The following is a 16,382-nucleotide window of genomic DNA, read 5'->3' as shown; positions in this document are numbered from 1 at the left end:
ATATACACAGTGTACACAGTACAATCCTCAGATTCTTCTAGCTCACCCTCTTCCATCTCGGCTTCTCAGTACCTTTGCCCCTCCAGGAGTCGCTGGGCCTCACGTCTCGACCTCTCCTTCAGGAACGGCGTCGGCGGATCCGGAATCGACTCAGACGGAGCCGGCGTCGAGCTCGGACCGAGAAATGCCAAGGCAGTGTCGGAGCCGGCATAAATGGCAAGAACGGCGCTGAAGCATAAGACTGGGGGACTCTCAGGTTAAACGCCATCGGACTAACCGGTGCTTCAGAAGGGTACAAGGCTCTTGAATAGACTCCATACATCGCGTTTAAAAACTGTGTAGAGTCTTGACCTGGGGCTGGAAAAGGAGGGTATGAACCCACAGGCTGCTCTCGAGGAACCGGAGTCATCTCAACCTCTACCTCGGGTTGATGCACTGGAGTCGTCGAACCCTCTGGCAATGGAGCCTCTTCTTCCTCTCGAGTTGGTGAACGAGATGGACCCGGAGAGGGATTAGACACCGGAGCCGGTGAGTGCTCCGGCGACTCCATAGGCGAAGCCTCACCTTCTGGATCCTGATCTTTTGGCGCTGGAGAAATCTCATCTTTACGATGTCTTCTCATTGGCGACTTTGGTCTCGAATCCGCATCCTTCCCAGAATGATGTCGTGATCCATGCTTTCTCTTCTTGTGCTTCTTTTTAGCCGATCTGGAAGCATGCCCCGATGACTACCACAATGGCGACTTCGAACGAGACCTCGAGCTCTTCCTGTCTTTTTTACATTTCATCTTGGCAACCAGGAGGTTCGCCTCTCTCTCACGAAGGGCCTTGGGATTCATCTTCTTACAGGATGGACACCCCTGGACATCATTGTCCGGGCTCAGGCACCAAACGCAGTCTTCATGCGGGTCCGTGATTGACATCATCTTACCGCATTCACCACACGGCTTGAATCCGGTCTTCCCCGATGACATATCGCCAGGAAAAAGCGATACAAGAAACACGAAAACCAAAAAACAATAACAAAGTTACTATCAAAGCTACAGAGGATCCCTCAAAAACCGTTAGCGTCGATGACGCGGAAAAAAGGGAACTGATGTCATCACGCCGACGTGGGTCTATTATGGTGTTGGTGACGTCAGCGGAGCCGCGCGCGATGCCGTGTTTCTGTGACGTCGTCCACGTCGCTGCGAAGCTACAAAAAGAATTTTCGAATGTTGCTGAAGCAGGGGGATATTCACAAGGTGAGGAATCCACTGGCAGATGTATCCATCAGAAATTCATTGCCTGACACAAACACAAATTCACAGATTACCTGAGAAATTATTGGTATGAACACGTATGATGTAAGAATGGCATGCCACTGAGAGTGCTATGATAATGTTATGATGTCAATGTATATTGGTCTGGTATGACTGAATGGATAACGGTAAAGCAGCAAAACCAAGACACAATAAAATATGGGGTATGTAGTGAAAAACACATGAGGGTCTTCTAGGCACACATCAAAAACTAGCTTATTGAATTTTGATGATGTTCCTTTTCACTACAGACCGAAATGCATGACAGTTCCAAGGCGGTTGAAAGGAAACACCAAATAAAAACTCAATTTGTATGTACGAGTGAGCTTTGCATAGAATGAGTGTGAAACACAGGAGGGGGGTGGGCGCACACCGCCTCACACTTCAGCACTCAGTTTGCCCCGGTGCATTATAATAAATGCAGTGCATGATAACACTTTTATCCAATGTCAGGCTATAGTTTTTCACCCTTGTTGGTGCAGCCAGTGCTGTGTATCTCTAGGCATGTGTTTCAGGATAATTGTCCTTCTTCAGTAGAGAGCAACACTTTTTTGGGGGGCGCTGGAGATGCTGCCCAAAGTCTTCTTAGGTCTCAGTACCACTCGCTGGGCGCAGGTGCATTAACCAGAGCTCGTTAGCTCTAGGGAGCCTTTTCATATAGGAGGGGGGTGGGGGCACACAGCCTCAAACTCCAGCACTCAGTTTGCCCCGGTGCATCATAATAAATGCAGTGCATGATAACACTTTTGTCCAATGTCAGGTTATAGTTTTTCACCCTTGTTGGTGCAGGCAGTGCTGTGTATCTCTAGACACGTGTTTCAGGATAATTGTCCTTCTTCAGTAAAGAGCAACACTTTTTTGGGGGGCGCAGGTGCATCCAACAGAGCTCGTCGGCTCGATAGCTCAAGGGAGCCTTTTCATATAGAAGGGGGGTGGGCGCACACCGCCTCACACTCCAGCACTCAGTTTGACCCGGTGCATTATAATAAATGCAGTGCATGATAACACTTTTATCCAATGTCAGGCTATAGTTTTTCACCCTTGTTGGTGCAGCCAGTGCTGTGTATCTCTAGGCATGTGTTTCAGGATAATTGCCCTTCTTCAGTAGAGAGCAAGACTTTTTTGGGGGGCGCTGGAGATGCTGCCCAAAGTCTTCTTAGGTCTCAGTACCACTCGCTGGGCGCAGGTGCATTAACCAGAGCTCGTTAGCTCTAGGGAGCCTTTTCATATAGGAGGGGGGTGGGGGCACACAGCCTCAAACTCCAGCACTCAGTTTGCCCCAGTGCATCATAATAAATGCAGTGCATGATAACACTTTTGTCCAATGTCAGGTTATAGTTTTTCACCCTTGTTGGTGCAGGCAGTGCTGTGTATCTCTAGACACGTGTTTCAGGATAATTGTCCTTCTTCAGTAGAGAGCAACACTTTTTTGGGGGGCGCAGGTCCATCCAACAGAGCTCGTCAGCTCGATAGCTCAAGGGAACCTTTTCATATAGAAGGGGGGTGGGCGCACACCGCCTCACACTCCAGCACTCAGTTTGCCCTGGTGCATCATAATAAATGCAGTGCATGATTGTCCTTCAGTAGAGAGCAACACTTTTTTGGGGGGCGCTGGAGATGCTGCCCAAAGACTTCTCAGGTCTCAGTACCACTTATGATGCATCGGGGCAAACTGAGTGCTGGAGTGTGAGGCGGTGTGCGCCCACCCCCTCCTATATGAAAAGGCTCCCTTGAGCTAACGAGCTGACGAGCTCTGGTTGATGCACCTGCGCCCAGCGAGTGGTACTAAGACCTGAGAAGACTTTGGGCAGCATCTCCAGCGCCCCCCAAAAAAGTGTTGCTCTCTACTGAAGAAGGACAATTATCCTATAACACGTGTCTAGAGATACACAGCACTGGCTGCACCAACAAGGGTGAAAAACTATAGCCTGACATTGGACAAAAGTGTTATCATGCACTGCATTTATTATGATGCATCGGGGCAAACTGAGTGCTGGAGTGTGAGGCGGTGTGCGCCCACCCCCCTCCTATATGAGTGTGAAACACACCTGCAAATTACTAACAACATCCAAGTGAGTCTTTTTATAGGGATCTGACTGGTCCTGAAGAAAGCTGGACGTCCCAAGGGGCGATTAAAAAGCTGGCTTAAACACGTTGACCTATATAGATGTGGGTTAAGTAGTATTTACCAGGCATGTCCCTTTTTGTTTTTGAAGTCTGTAGCTACTTGGAAGCTACTTTAGCTGTGATCCACAGAAAATTCAGTAAGATCAAAGAGCTCCCCTACCCACCACCCATTACACGGTAAGGTCGTATTAGACGACCAGATGGGGACTAGAGGATGAAGCATGCTACACAAATTTCTTCGGATCCATGATGTATAAAGTAGTCATTCTCTTTTTGTGGTCAGTAGCTTTTTCTAGGACACTGTCGGAGCATAAGGTAAGTCTGACTAGTAGTATTAAAGTGATGCAATGCCTTTTAGTTAGCCATCTGCAATTATGTAGCGGAGATAAACACGCATGCATAATGCGGAGAAAAAGCAATTAAAATTCAGCAGGGCAAACCATTGTGAATATTCGGAATATCCTTTGAGACTTAAATAGTATACCTTGTGGTTCATGTTGGCTTTACAGCCGTACCCTCCCTCATTCGACGACACCAGTCTGTAACTTATTAGTTACAGCAGCAGCACAAGCACAGCCTTTAACGATTTGAGGTCTCCAAGTAAAAAGGGTAGCAAGGATTTACCTTTGCACAAATAGTTGCCAGAATGTACAGTTTACCATTGGCTGTAGGAGGCCTGATGAAACATTAGTACAAAAATATGTTTTAAAAAAAATATATATATAATGATTCAATGTCATTTTCAAAGTGCTGCAAACAGCAAGTGCAGTATGATGGTATTGGCTGTGGATTAATTCTCAAGACTTTTAGGAATTATTCGTGATGCAGTTCAAGTTTAGTCAGTTACATTCTTCAGCTACCATGGGGGGAGGGTAGAGGACGGTGGAAGGAAGTCTCTGGTTCCATGTCAATATATCAACCCCTTACAGACATGTCATCCCCTTCTTTTAGCTGCATTTTATCTTCACACATCTTTGTAATGTTTCATATTTTTAAAATACTATATGTAAAATACTGCTCCATTTTTTTCACAAAAAACATTTGTAATATTTTGTATTTAATTAACCAATCCAAAACAATGTGTTTCACTGTTAAATATAAGTTATAGATCAAATGAAAACAACTCCACTTTGGAAAAAGACATCTCCTCAGTACAACTTAAAAGGAAATGTTTACAATTTGAAATTTACCTGGGTCTGACCTCTCTGAAACAACCCTGATCCATGAAGGGGTTTAAATAAATCAACTTGACAATTTATATCTCTAAGTGACGTCAGATCTCTACCATCGCATCTATAAATAAAATCAAAATTAAATCAAAATTTCAAGTAGTCTGACGCATTATGACAAAAAAAGTTAATTAATTAAAACAGGTTTACCGTCTATATTCATTCAATACAATGTTTCTAAAAACCTCTTTTGAAATAATACCGAACGACTCCATTATTTCATATGGATCAGCCTCTGGATACTGTTCTGAACAAAAGATAAAACAATGGGTAAGAACACATATCAAAGCTTGCTGTAAAATATTTAATTTAAGATGCAAGCATATTTTTCTAATATATTGCAACCAGTGGACGAAGTGGGAAAAAAAGTAGGGGAACTGTGGGTGGAGAATCAGGGGGCGGGAATAACCTAAGATTGAATCAGTGGGCGGAGTCAGGGTTATGGCTAGCAATAGCAAAACATACCAATTTTTAGTACGTTTAGCATGTCACTGACCCGTTACAGCTTATAACGTTATTTAATTAAAACAATGGATAAACATGTTTATTTGAGGTTTAATTCAGGGAAAAGCAAACACTCAAAGGGAATACAGGTTTATGTAAAGCGTGTGAAATATAAGCAGGAACAACATGTTACCTTAATGCTTTTACTCTCATTGTTCAGAAATCCATGATTATTTGTTGTCTCAAACATTGAGGACATAAATACAGGGCTCTTCCTGTACACAGGTGTTAAGCAGGGATCAGAAGAGAAAGGAACTCTTCAGGAGAATCAAAACCCACAAAGGCTCCTTCATAATCATGTCAGCCAGCAAGCTGCTCAATCATAATATAGCAAAAAGAACAACTGGTGGACAGAATGCAGAACAATGTCATACATTCACCCTAGTACAGAGATCTAGGCCTAAATCCATTGTTTTTTTGCTCACCATGCCATTCTAGTTTGGACCCAGCTATATGCAAATCAGTCTTGATCCTGCGCCCAATGTGAACATTCCAGCCCGAACTGCCAGGCCATATGTATTCAAGTGTCCTTTCATTCGGGAAGTGAACACAAAGCAGTACCCACTGAACTATGCACATAACATATTGCTCTTTGATATGCATGATACATGTTCTTTGCAGCAGGCATATTACCCCTCTGCGCTACCTTAGATGAGTAAAACAGCCACTAGACAAAACATGCTCCCATCTCTCTCCAGCAGGTACATTGATCACCAACGTTATCTTGGCACTTGTATTGTTGACCGAAACCTGCTGAATGTACAAAGAACTTTGCAGTGTTTTTAAAACTCCAGCACTTGTACAAAACCGGTCCCCCCAAACTAAACTGGCCCCCTCCCCTTCCAGTCGCCCTGGGAAACGCCTGCTCCTGCCCTTTCACTTCTCCTGTCCAGTCAGTACTCCTGCTCATGCTCGATCAACACTCCTGCTTCGTCAATTCCCCTGTCCCCTCCCTTCTTCTGGCCCATCACTTCTCCTGGCCCGTCACTTCTCCTGGCCCGTCACTTCTCCTGCCCCGTTCACTGCTCCTGCCCCGTTCACTGCTCCTGCCCCGTTCACTGCTCCTGCCCCGTTCACTGCTCCTGCCCCGTTCACTGCTCCTGCCCCGTTCACTGCTCCTGCCCTGTTCACTGCTCCTGTCCAGTTCACTGCTCCTGCTCTGTTCACTGCTCCTGCCCCGTTCATTGCTCTTGTCCGTTCTCGCTCCTGCCCGGTTACCACTCCTGCTCATGCCTAATCACCGCTCCTGCCCCATTACTTCTACTGTTTCGTCACTTCTCCTGCCCCGTCACCTCTCCCGCCCCGTCACCTCTCCTGCCCATCACATCACCTGCCTGTCATGTCACCTGCCCGTCACTTCTTGTGCCCAGTCACCTCTCCTTCCACGTCACCTCTCCTGCCCTGTCGCTTCTCCTGCCCGTTCACTGCTCCTGCCCCGTTCACTGCTCCTGCCCCGTTCACTGCTCCTGCCCCGCTCACTGCTCCTGCCCCGCTCACTGCTCCTGCCCCGTTCACTGCTCCTGCCCCGTTCTCTGCTCCTGCCCCGTTCTCTGCTCCTGCCCCGTTCTCTGCTCCTGCCCCGTTCACTGCTCCTGCCCCGTTCACTGCTCCTGTCCTTTCACCGCTCCTGTCCTTTCATCGCTCCCGCCCGGTTACCGCACTAGCTCATGCCCAGTCACCTCTCCTGCCCCATCACCTCTCCTGCCCGTCACCTCCCCTGCCCCATCACCTCTCCTGCCCTGTCATCTCTCCTGCCCCGTCACTTCTCCTGCCCAGTCACTTCTCCTGCCCAGTCACTTCTCCTGCCAGTCACTTCTCCTGCCAGTCACTTCTCCTGCCCGTCACTTCTCCTACCCGTCACTTCTCCTGCCCGGTCACCTCTCCTGCCCAGTTACCTCTCCTGCCCAGACAACTCTCCTTTCAAGTTGCCTCTCCTGCCCAGTCACTGCTCCTGGCCGGTCACTTTCCTGCCCCGTCACTTTTCCTGCCTGTCACCGCTCCTGCCCATTCACTGCTCCTGTCCGATCAGCACTCCTGCCCGATCACCCCTCCAGCCCCATCACTTCTCCTGTCCTATCACTTCTCCTGCCCTGTTCACTGCTCTTATCCGTTCACTGCCCCCATCTGTTCACTGCTCCTGCCGGTTACCGCTACTGCCTAATCACCGCTCCTGCCCTTTCACTTCTCATGCCCCATCACCTTCTCCTGCCCGTTACTTCTCCTGCCTGGTCACCTCTCCTGCCCTAGTACCTCTCCTTTCCTGTCCTCGCTTCTGTCCAGTCACTGCTCCTGCCCAGTTCACTCTGTGTACAACACTGACAAATTACACAAGGTGTCAAGTTACCCACAGTACTCTGCTTGGGGAAAGCTCCTCTGTAATCACCAACTCCGATCTCACTGGCACTTGATATGCTAAAGGCAGAGGGGGGCACATTGTCATTCGAAAAGGGGATAATCTGCCTCAATCAGAATGACATGGGCCTGCCCTCAGTCTGTGCGAGCTCAGGGAGGGGCTGCTGCAGCTTCTGGAGTTCAACAGAGAAGTGCGAGCAGCCCCTGGAAGCTGAATGAAAAAGTCATCGTTTGCCGTCCCGGGACGATATTTTGAAAGAAAGAACTAGGGGAACGGACTGAAATAATTTTTAGAAGTAGGGGCACGCAGTGCCCTTCCGTCCCCGCCCACTTCTACCACTGATTACAACCAAAAAATGAATCTATCTGGAAGTGGAGGAGGTGGCATGGTCTGGGCTTACCAGATATGGATTAGGATGCGATCTACAGAATCCTTCAATCTTCCTAGCACAAATCAGTAAGCAACTTCAGAACCACTACCTTCTACTTTCTTTGTTGATGAAGGTGAAGGTTCATGATTATATGTACACAACTGGAGACAAAGACGGAACAAACCTGGACGCGTCCCCGACAACACAAGTATGGTAAAAATCATGAAAAGAACAAAGTACTGGCACGATTCTTATATTCCCTCACTCCAATAAGATTTTTTTCTAGGAGCGCCCAACTTGTTTGAATTTTTTTAAACATTTTCCATTCTGTTAGGCATGATATACGAACACCTATTATGATCTCCCTGCATAAGTATAGGGAAGGCTTTCTGAGCGTCCACCATAGGAATAATGGAAGTAATTATTCTGGAGTTCACCACTTTAATGTCGACAAAAATCATTTAATAAGCATACCGGAACTCATTTGTCTTACCTTTTTGTATTAGGTCTAGCAGACCTAGCACTTCCTCGCTCTGCGAGGCTTATTGTCATCGATAAGATTTCAGAAGGGGACTTGAAGCCCCGCCCATCCTTCCCATTGGCACCGTCATCATTTATGAAAAATGCTGACCTCCGATTGAAAATGAGGCTTTTTTGTTACTGCCCTGTCTCCTTTTGGCTCCGCCCACCCAGACTGGATCTTTTACTTGCGGCGTTATACTGTCTCCTTCTATTAGTGGGTAAGCACTATTTTTTTTCATCTGGCTTTGCAAATGCTTAAGCCGCGTGCCGGAACAAATGTTGATGTTTTTTTTTTGTAAGTGCTGCGACGTTGTGATTTAACTTTAAATATATATATATTTTTTAATATGCTAGACCACTGCAGACTTAACATGGCTGACGCGCTCCGTTTATTTATTTATTTTTACTTTAATTTGGAATGCGGCACCCGCTTTAGGGACACAGTGCTCTGTTTATTTATTTTTATACCTTATTTGCATTGAGCTGGCGGGTTCACGCTGTGATTAGAAGCAGTGTTTATCTCCTGTCACAAGAGCATCTGTAAAGCCCCGCTCCCCTCACAGGAGCTGTCGGTGACGTTGCACTCATTCACCTCAGATGCGTGATGCAGCTGTGTTGTACACCATTCTCCCAGTAGGCCGACAGCGTCTGTGACCCAAACCTCTAAGCTTTCCTGCCGCCTTTGAGGTTTGCACCTTCAGTCGCTGGCCATCTCTCAACGGAGTCGAGTGTGGGTAGACCTCCGTTGGCAGAGCCCAGCCAAGATTCCATACTGATTTTGAAAATTGCTGTGAACAGGTACGTGTTTACGCCCGGCAGGCATTTGATGTTTATTTTTACTGTGTGCGTTGTTTCATTCTCCCATCGGGAGTAGTCACTGGTTTCTTTGTGTCCTGCAGCCTGAGGTTGGTGGTTGGCCCCTTTTATCTTTTGCATGGCATGTCCACTCTGTGTGCGATTATAGAAGTGCCTGAGCAGGGAGACGATTAGAAGGAAGGCCTGTATTTCGACAGTATGTGTTAATTTCGGGGTGCCGTTTGAGAATAATTTGTGGCGAGGGTCTAAGATTTTTGTACAAAGAGGCCACGTGGATTCTAACCTTTAATAACCTGTGTGTGCATGTCTGCAGCATTATTTATTTCCTTTATTAAAACAAGTTGATTCAGATTGCCCTTTTGTGTATTTTTCAGAACCAATTTTATTGACAATTCAAATATGATCGCAAGATATCTATCCACAGTACTCCGAACACCGGAGGGGCTGTGAGCATATAATCAAGAAGCAAAATATAGCAATCAATACAGTAAGCAGGATCGGAGATTAACATTAAACTATCCGTACCCCCCCAACCCCAGAACGCCACCCCCTCCCGGGTCCCACCCTAGCCCTGTTCACGACGGTCACCTGGATTCAAGCTAATCAGTCTATGCAACAGTGGTAGTACACTCTCACCCCCACCCTGGTTCTCAGGACAATAGGTCTCCAGTTACATCCTGCCGCGGCGGCGGCTCCAGCCACAGCCCCTTGTAGTCCGCCCACCTTTTCCAAATTTTATAGTGCTTTCTAGGGCAGCCACAGGCCTCAAATACTAGACGTTCCAGCCCCATGTAGTAGTCCAAGGCCCGTTTCCATACCTCTATCGGGGGGCCCTAGGGTCTTTCCAGGCGCGGGCCACATCCCTCTTGGCCACCGTAAGACCCAGAAGTAACAAGTGTCTTTTGTATATGTTGCCACCCACCAGCTCCAGGACATGCAGGAGGCCCAGCTGTGATGTACGCGGGAGCTGCCAACCCAGTACTTCATCCAGACAGTCTCATACACGCCCCCAATACCTCTCCAGTGCCCCACAAGACCACACAGTATGTAGGAACGTGCCCACTTCCCTGCCACACCTCAGACAATCGGGGGAGGCAATCAGTCCGGCTCGCCACAGCCTCTCTCTCGTGTAGTAAGCCCTGTGCAGGTATTTAAATTGGATAAAGCGCAGTCGTACGGCTATGGTCGCCTCCCTTGGGGCTGCAAGGGCCTCCCTCCATCCCTCCTCGTCAATTTCTCCGACATCCCGCTCCCAAGTAGACCGCAAGCCGTCTAGGGAGGAGGAACAATGAGTAACCAGTGACTGATAGATGCAGGATATTTTCTTTTCTGTCAATTCTCCCATAAATAACTTGGCTTCTAGCGGACTAAATTCAGGCAGGGAGTCCAGTCCCTCCAAGGCAGGGGAGATAGCATGTCGGAACTGCAGGTATTTGAAGAACTGGGTACGTGGCATATCGTACTCATCCCTCAGCTCCTGAAATGATTTAAGGGTTGTGCCCCTCATGACATGCCCCAGCGCCAATATCCCTATCGCATCCCAGCCGCGAAATCCCTGCAAAGTCGACAAGGCCGGCAGGCGGCCATTCTGCCACAGCGGGGTCTCCTTAGTCAGCCTATTCCACCATCCCATACGACTAAGGGCTCGACGCCAAACCTGGAAGACAACCTGCGTAACCACCGGGAGCCTCTTCCTCTTTCCCGCCAAGTACAGTAACGTGTGCAAAGCATCTGGTTCCATTAAATATCGCTCCAAAGCATACGCCGGGTCGCCCCAATCCCCATACCACCATTCGTTAAGTATCAATAGTTGGGACGCTTGTTAGTAGGAGAGAATGTCCGAGGATGCCAGGCCACCGCAGTACGCAGAAAGGAAACAGGTGCGAAGGGCCACACGTATAGCCCCCCCTGCCCAGAGAAAGCGGCCCAGCGCCGAGTTAACCTGGCGGAACCATTGCGGCGAGATAGGATAGGGGTGGTTCTGCAGTTGGTAGAGCAGACGAGGGAGAGCCACCATCTTAAAGATGGCCGACCGGCCATACAAGTTTAAGGGCATACGGGACCAAGTTTTCATATCCGATCGGACCCTGTCCCAGACGGAACAATATTACGCTCCCATGAGACACTAGGGATGTCCGTTATGAATACCCCAAGATATTTAATGCCTCCTGTCGCCTCCTGCAGGGCGGACGCCCAATTACTAAGAGCCACACCGCTGCCGAGGGTCCACAAGGTGGATTTCTTTACATTGAGGTTAAGCCCCGAAACCTCGGGCCCGATCTATTGAGATCCGTAAGAAAGAAGAGCACGTCGTCCGTGTAAAGCGCAATCCTGTCTGACAGCCCAGCTTCCCACTCAAACCCCTTAATCTGCGCGTCTATACGCACCCACTCCGCGAGAGGTTCCATCGCAAGAGCGAATAAGTACGGCGAAAGCGGGCATCCCTGTCGGGTATCCCGCCCGATGGGGAAGGCGCCCGAAATCGCACCGGCCACCCGCACAGACGCTGTCAAATCAGTATATAGCAGCCGTATATACAAGAGAAAATGAGGGCCGAGATTTAGACGAGATAGAAGCGCCTGCAGGTAAGCCCAGCTCAGTGAATCAAAGGCTCTATCAATATCGGCCAACAAGAGCGCCGCCTGAAAGCCAGTGCCTCGCATCATTTCCAAGGCCACCTGGGCCCGCCTGATATTGTGTCTGGTGGCCCTGTGTGGCATAAAGCCAGCCTGGTCCGGGTGGACCAGGGTGGTGATCAATGGGAGGAGGCGGTTGGCGAGCGCCTTCGCCAGTATCTTCGCCTCGATATTCAGAAGTGAAATAGGGCGATACGATTCATGGCGGTCCGGTGGCCTTCCCGGCTTGCAGAACACCACGATCTCGGCGTGCCTCCAATCAGGCGGCAGATGACCTAGCTCTCTAGCAGCATCTAGTGCCTTCTTGAAATGTGGCCCTAACTGGAGATGATATTTCCTAAAGAACTCGCACAGGAAACCGTTCGGCCCCGGGGCCCTCCCAGCGTTCAGTTCACCAAGAGCCTTACTCAATTCCTCCGCGGACAATGGAATCTCGAGATGGTCCCGCTCCTCATCGGCGATCCCCCGTGGCGGGAGATCCGCTAAGAATGTGTCCACATCCTCCGCAGGGAGAGAATCTCTAGGGGCATATTGTGATTCGTAATAATGCGCAAAGCTGTCGGCAACGACTCTTGGATCGGATAAGGAATTTCTGCTTTTGTGTATTTTTGGGTGGTGGGACGGATGTATTTAATTGCCCGGGCGTTCGGAGTTGTCAAGTGTGTATTTTGCTTGTATTTATCCTTTTATTGTCGAAAAGTTTGATGGGTAATTGATTTTTTTTTTGTCAATGCAATTTTTATTATTTTCAATAAACCAAGAGAGTGTAAGTCAAAATTAAAACAAAGAGACAGAGGTACATTATATTTGGTTAATAAGTGTAATCTACAGCAACATAATTTTTAGGAGAACAATACTGCATTGTTGATAAGGTGCATTAAAAATGTCTTCTATTTGCAAATACTTGATCTAAAATACTTTGAGTCATTATATTGGGGATCACAAATATCATAACAGGAAAATCCCAAAAGCTAATCGAGTAATAACATGCTTAAAAGAGGAGAAAAGATGTTGCAGATGAAGTCAGAATAGGGTAATAGCTTGGATCGATACACTAAACAATGGGGTGACACCTATTAAGGATTAGATATACATAGGAGACAACACGATTTTAACTTGATTATCAGTGAGAAGTAACATTTTTATCTGTTTAGTATGATCTAATTTAGTCCACGATCTTCTGTGTTACTTGAGTTGGATCCAGTGTTTGAGATGGCACAAAAAACTATGGATTTAGGCCCAGACCTCTGTGCTGGGATGAATGTTTGACATTTTTCAACATTTTGTCCCTCAATTGTTCTTTTTGCAGTCGTCCAGTGAGATGTCAGCAGCTTGGTGGTAAGAGGGTCCATAAATTAAATTGTGTACGGTTGTAATGTCTGTGCATGGAAGGGTTTTCTTTTTGATGGGTGTAAAGGGAAACTGGCAGAATTGCCTTAAGTGAAATGGCTGCATCAAAAGTTGTATTTACTCCATGTTCGTTTTTTTCCAAGGCCACCCGCATTTAAACTTTCCAACAAAACTCTTTCTCACAAGATATCTACATTGGAAGGCAATGTAGACATCTGAGCAATGGTTAACTTAAACAGGCATTTGTAATGCAATAGGTCTAGCATGTGCGAGAATTTGAGCTACTGGCATTGTAAATGACAAACCTTTTATCTATGTGTTGGTTTTGAAAACAGATAAATAAAAGGCATTGTCATTTACAATGCCAATAGCTTAGAATTTCGCGAATTCGAGACCTATTGCATTGCAAATGTTTGATCTATAGTTTTGTAACACACTTTATCATCAAAGCTGAAAAAACTGGGAATTATAATGCCCAAAATTCCTAGTGGCAGTGTCCAGGGCAAACATGACTACGCTAAAACCATGCATTGACGTCCCTGCGCAAGGATGCTAAGGCACAGAAGAATGAGAGAACGTCATTTGGGCAGAAACTCGGTCCACCGTGTGAGTTTAAATCCCGGCCGGCATTACGCTTCTTTGTTCTGACACCAGAAGATAGCAGATTAGATATTAAGAGATGAGAATAATACTTACCTAATACAAAAATATAGAGTAAACTAAATCTACTTATACTAGCACTAGATAATTGTTAAGCAACAAACAGTGTCCTTTTCCTGCACTATAAGTGTGTGACTACAGGGGAGTACCTCACTGATCTGACCATAGTAATTCCAACAAGTGTAGGGTAAGTGATTGGTGTGACAACACTATTTGGTTTGTGTGAAGAACACTTAAGCATGCCCACATATGGTGTGTTACATTGCAGCATATGTTGCGTTATGATTGGCACCTTTCTCACATTTTTATCTTATTTCAAGCTCAACAGAGATTTGGATGGGGTCCTGTAATGTTTTAATTCAACAAATGTGATGAGAGTGCTGCAGTTTCTACACGTCTTGGGTGACTGCCCCTCTTCACAAGAAGGAACAATAATTTCTTTATTTTTGGCTTATCTTTTATATAACTCTACCGGTTCTTCTCTCACAGGAGAGTTTCAGAAAGGTGACTGTCTACGGCTCATGCTCACTGCAGGCCTAAATGTAGAAAACGTAGCCTTAGGTCAGGCAGTCGAGGAAATTCCGATGAATGAATATATATATATATATATATAAATCCTGGATCCAAGCATGAGAAAGCAGGCGCTGAGACCGTGGGATCAATATCAAAGAAAATTGTTCTTTATTCCGTTAGGATGGTTTGACGCGTTTCGGCAGCAAAACCGCCTTGCTCACAAAAAATATATATATATATATAAATAAATATATATAAACACAAGTTTCTCCGGAGAGAAGGATGAGTCGCAGCCCTTCTGTAATTTCAACAGCATTTATTTGCCAGTAGCAGCGCAGGCATTTATCGGCGTGTCCTAATGCATTTCGGTCTCTTCATAGACCTTTTTCAAAGGAAAGGAATGCCTCGGCAGACAGGGTCAAACAGTTCCCCAGCACCTGTGATCTTTTGAAGAAAATAAAATACAAAAATAATATATATATCTATATCTATATCTATTATCTATATCTATATCTATATCTATGTCTATATCTATATATATATCTATCTATATATATATATATATATATATATATATATATATATATATATATATATATATAATCTCCGAAGTTCCCCACCGGAGCAAAGACACACTCAGACATCCGCTAGCACCAGGCTTTTAAAGTGCAAGAACGGAACCGGCATGCCGATGCAAATAACAGCTTTCGTGTCAAGTTATTTATGCCTGACGCGTTTCTGTGCTGCCACACTTCATCAGAGGCTTCAACAGTCTTTCGTGCTGTTCTGACCCATATACACACAAGGAAAAATGTCACCCTTCGATGGGCTGCTCTGTTGAGCGTATTGACTTGTGGGTGTTGTAGTCTGGATCAGCGAGCTCTACCCTAATGGGTGCACGTAAATATTGCTGTTGCCAAAAAGGTCCGAGCCCACAAATGGGCCTCCGCATGTGGGTGCCGTTCAATATCCCAAGCAAATGTCCCACGTAGTGGCCCTGTGAACTCCAGAGCCCGGGGACCCCAACCTTAGTAGGGTGGTGCATCTTTCGCGGCCGGGGACGCAGCGTATAATGAAAGCTCCAAAGTTCCCCACCGGAACAAAGACGCACTCAGACATCCGCTAGGACCAGGCTTTTAAAGGGTAAGAACGAAACCGACATGCCGATGCAAATAACTGCTTTTGTGTCTAGTTATGCATGCCTGACGCGTTTCTGTACTGCGGCACTTCATCAGAGGCTTCGGCAGTCTTTCGTGCTGTTCTGACCCATACACACACAAGGAAAAATTTCACCCTTCGATGGGCTGCACTGTTGAGCGTATTGCCTTGTGGGTGTTGTAGTCTGGATCAGCGAGCTCTACCCTAATGGGTGCACGTAAATATTGCGGTTGCTAAAAAGTTCTGAGCCCACAAATGGGCCTCCACATGTGGGTGCCGTTCAATATCCCAAGCAAATGTCCCACATTGTGGCTCTGTGAACTACAGAGCCCGTGGCCCACAGAGTCAGAACAGCACGAAAGACTGCCGAAGCCTCTGATGAAGTGCGGCAGCACAGAAACACGTCAGGCATGCGTAACTCGACACGAAAGCTGTTATTTGCATCGGCATGCCGGTTCTGTTCTTACCCTTTAAAAGCCTGGTGCTAGCGGATGTCTCTGTGAGCAAGGCGGTTCTGCCGCCGAAACGCGTCAAGTTAAACGTATGGAATAAAGACAACTTTTCTTTGATCTTGATCCCACGGTGTGAGCGCCTGATTTCGTATGTAAGGATCCAGGATTGGAATATATATATATATATATTCACTGAAAAAACCCACAGGTTTCAGGGACGTTATATAATTAGTTGAACATTTCACTCCTAGAAAACAAGAGAAATTTGGCTGTGATAGTTAGTTGAGCTAACTATAACTCGCGTCCCCGCAATGCACTGCTGATGACGTCACATATTTTATCATTCATGGGACGCTTTTTGGCTCGCTCCTTTTTCGACCACTATGTTGTTT

At 46.7% G+C, this 16,382-nt stretch overlaps 1 protein-coding gene across 2 annotated transcripts in view; it reads right to left on the bottom strand.

Moving 5' to 3' along the window:
• PNPT1 (polyribonucleotide nucleotidyltransferase 1) overlaps nt 1-16,382 on the bottom strand; it is a 524,718-nt gene that overhangs the window by 287,412 nt on the left and 220,924 nt on the right. For both annotated transcript variants that reach the window (XM_086927497.1, XM_086927498.1), the window contains exons 12-13: nt 4,807-4,903; nt 4,618-4,720 (exon numbers count right to left, since the gene is read on the bottom strand). In XM_086927497.1, coding sequence (XP_086783623.1) covers nt 4,618-4,720; nt 4,807-4,903 — 200 coding nt within the window. The remainder of the gene's footprint in view (nt 1-4,617; nt 4,721-4,806; nt 4,904-16,382) is intronic.

The sequence above is a fragment of the Lissotriton vulgaris genome, chromosome 6 (genome assembly GCF_964263255.1).
Source record: "Lissotriton vulgaris chromosome 6, aLisVul1.2, whole genome shotgun sequence".
Lineage (NCBI taxonomy): Eukaryota > Metazoa > Chordata > Amphibia > Caudata > Salamandridae > Lissotriton > Lissotriton vulgaris.
Note: the sequence above shows the minus strand (reverse complement) of the source record. Positions and strands in the feature narration are given on the sequence as shown.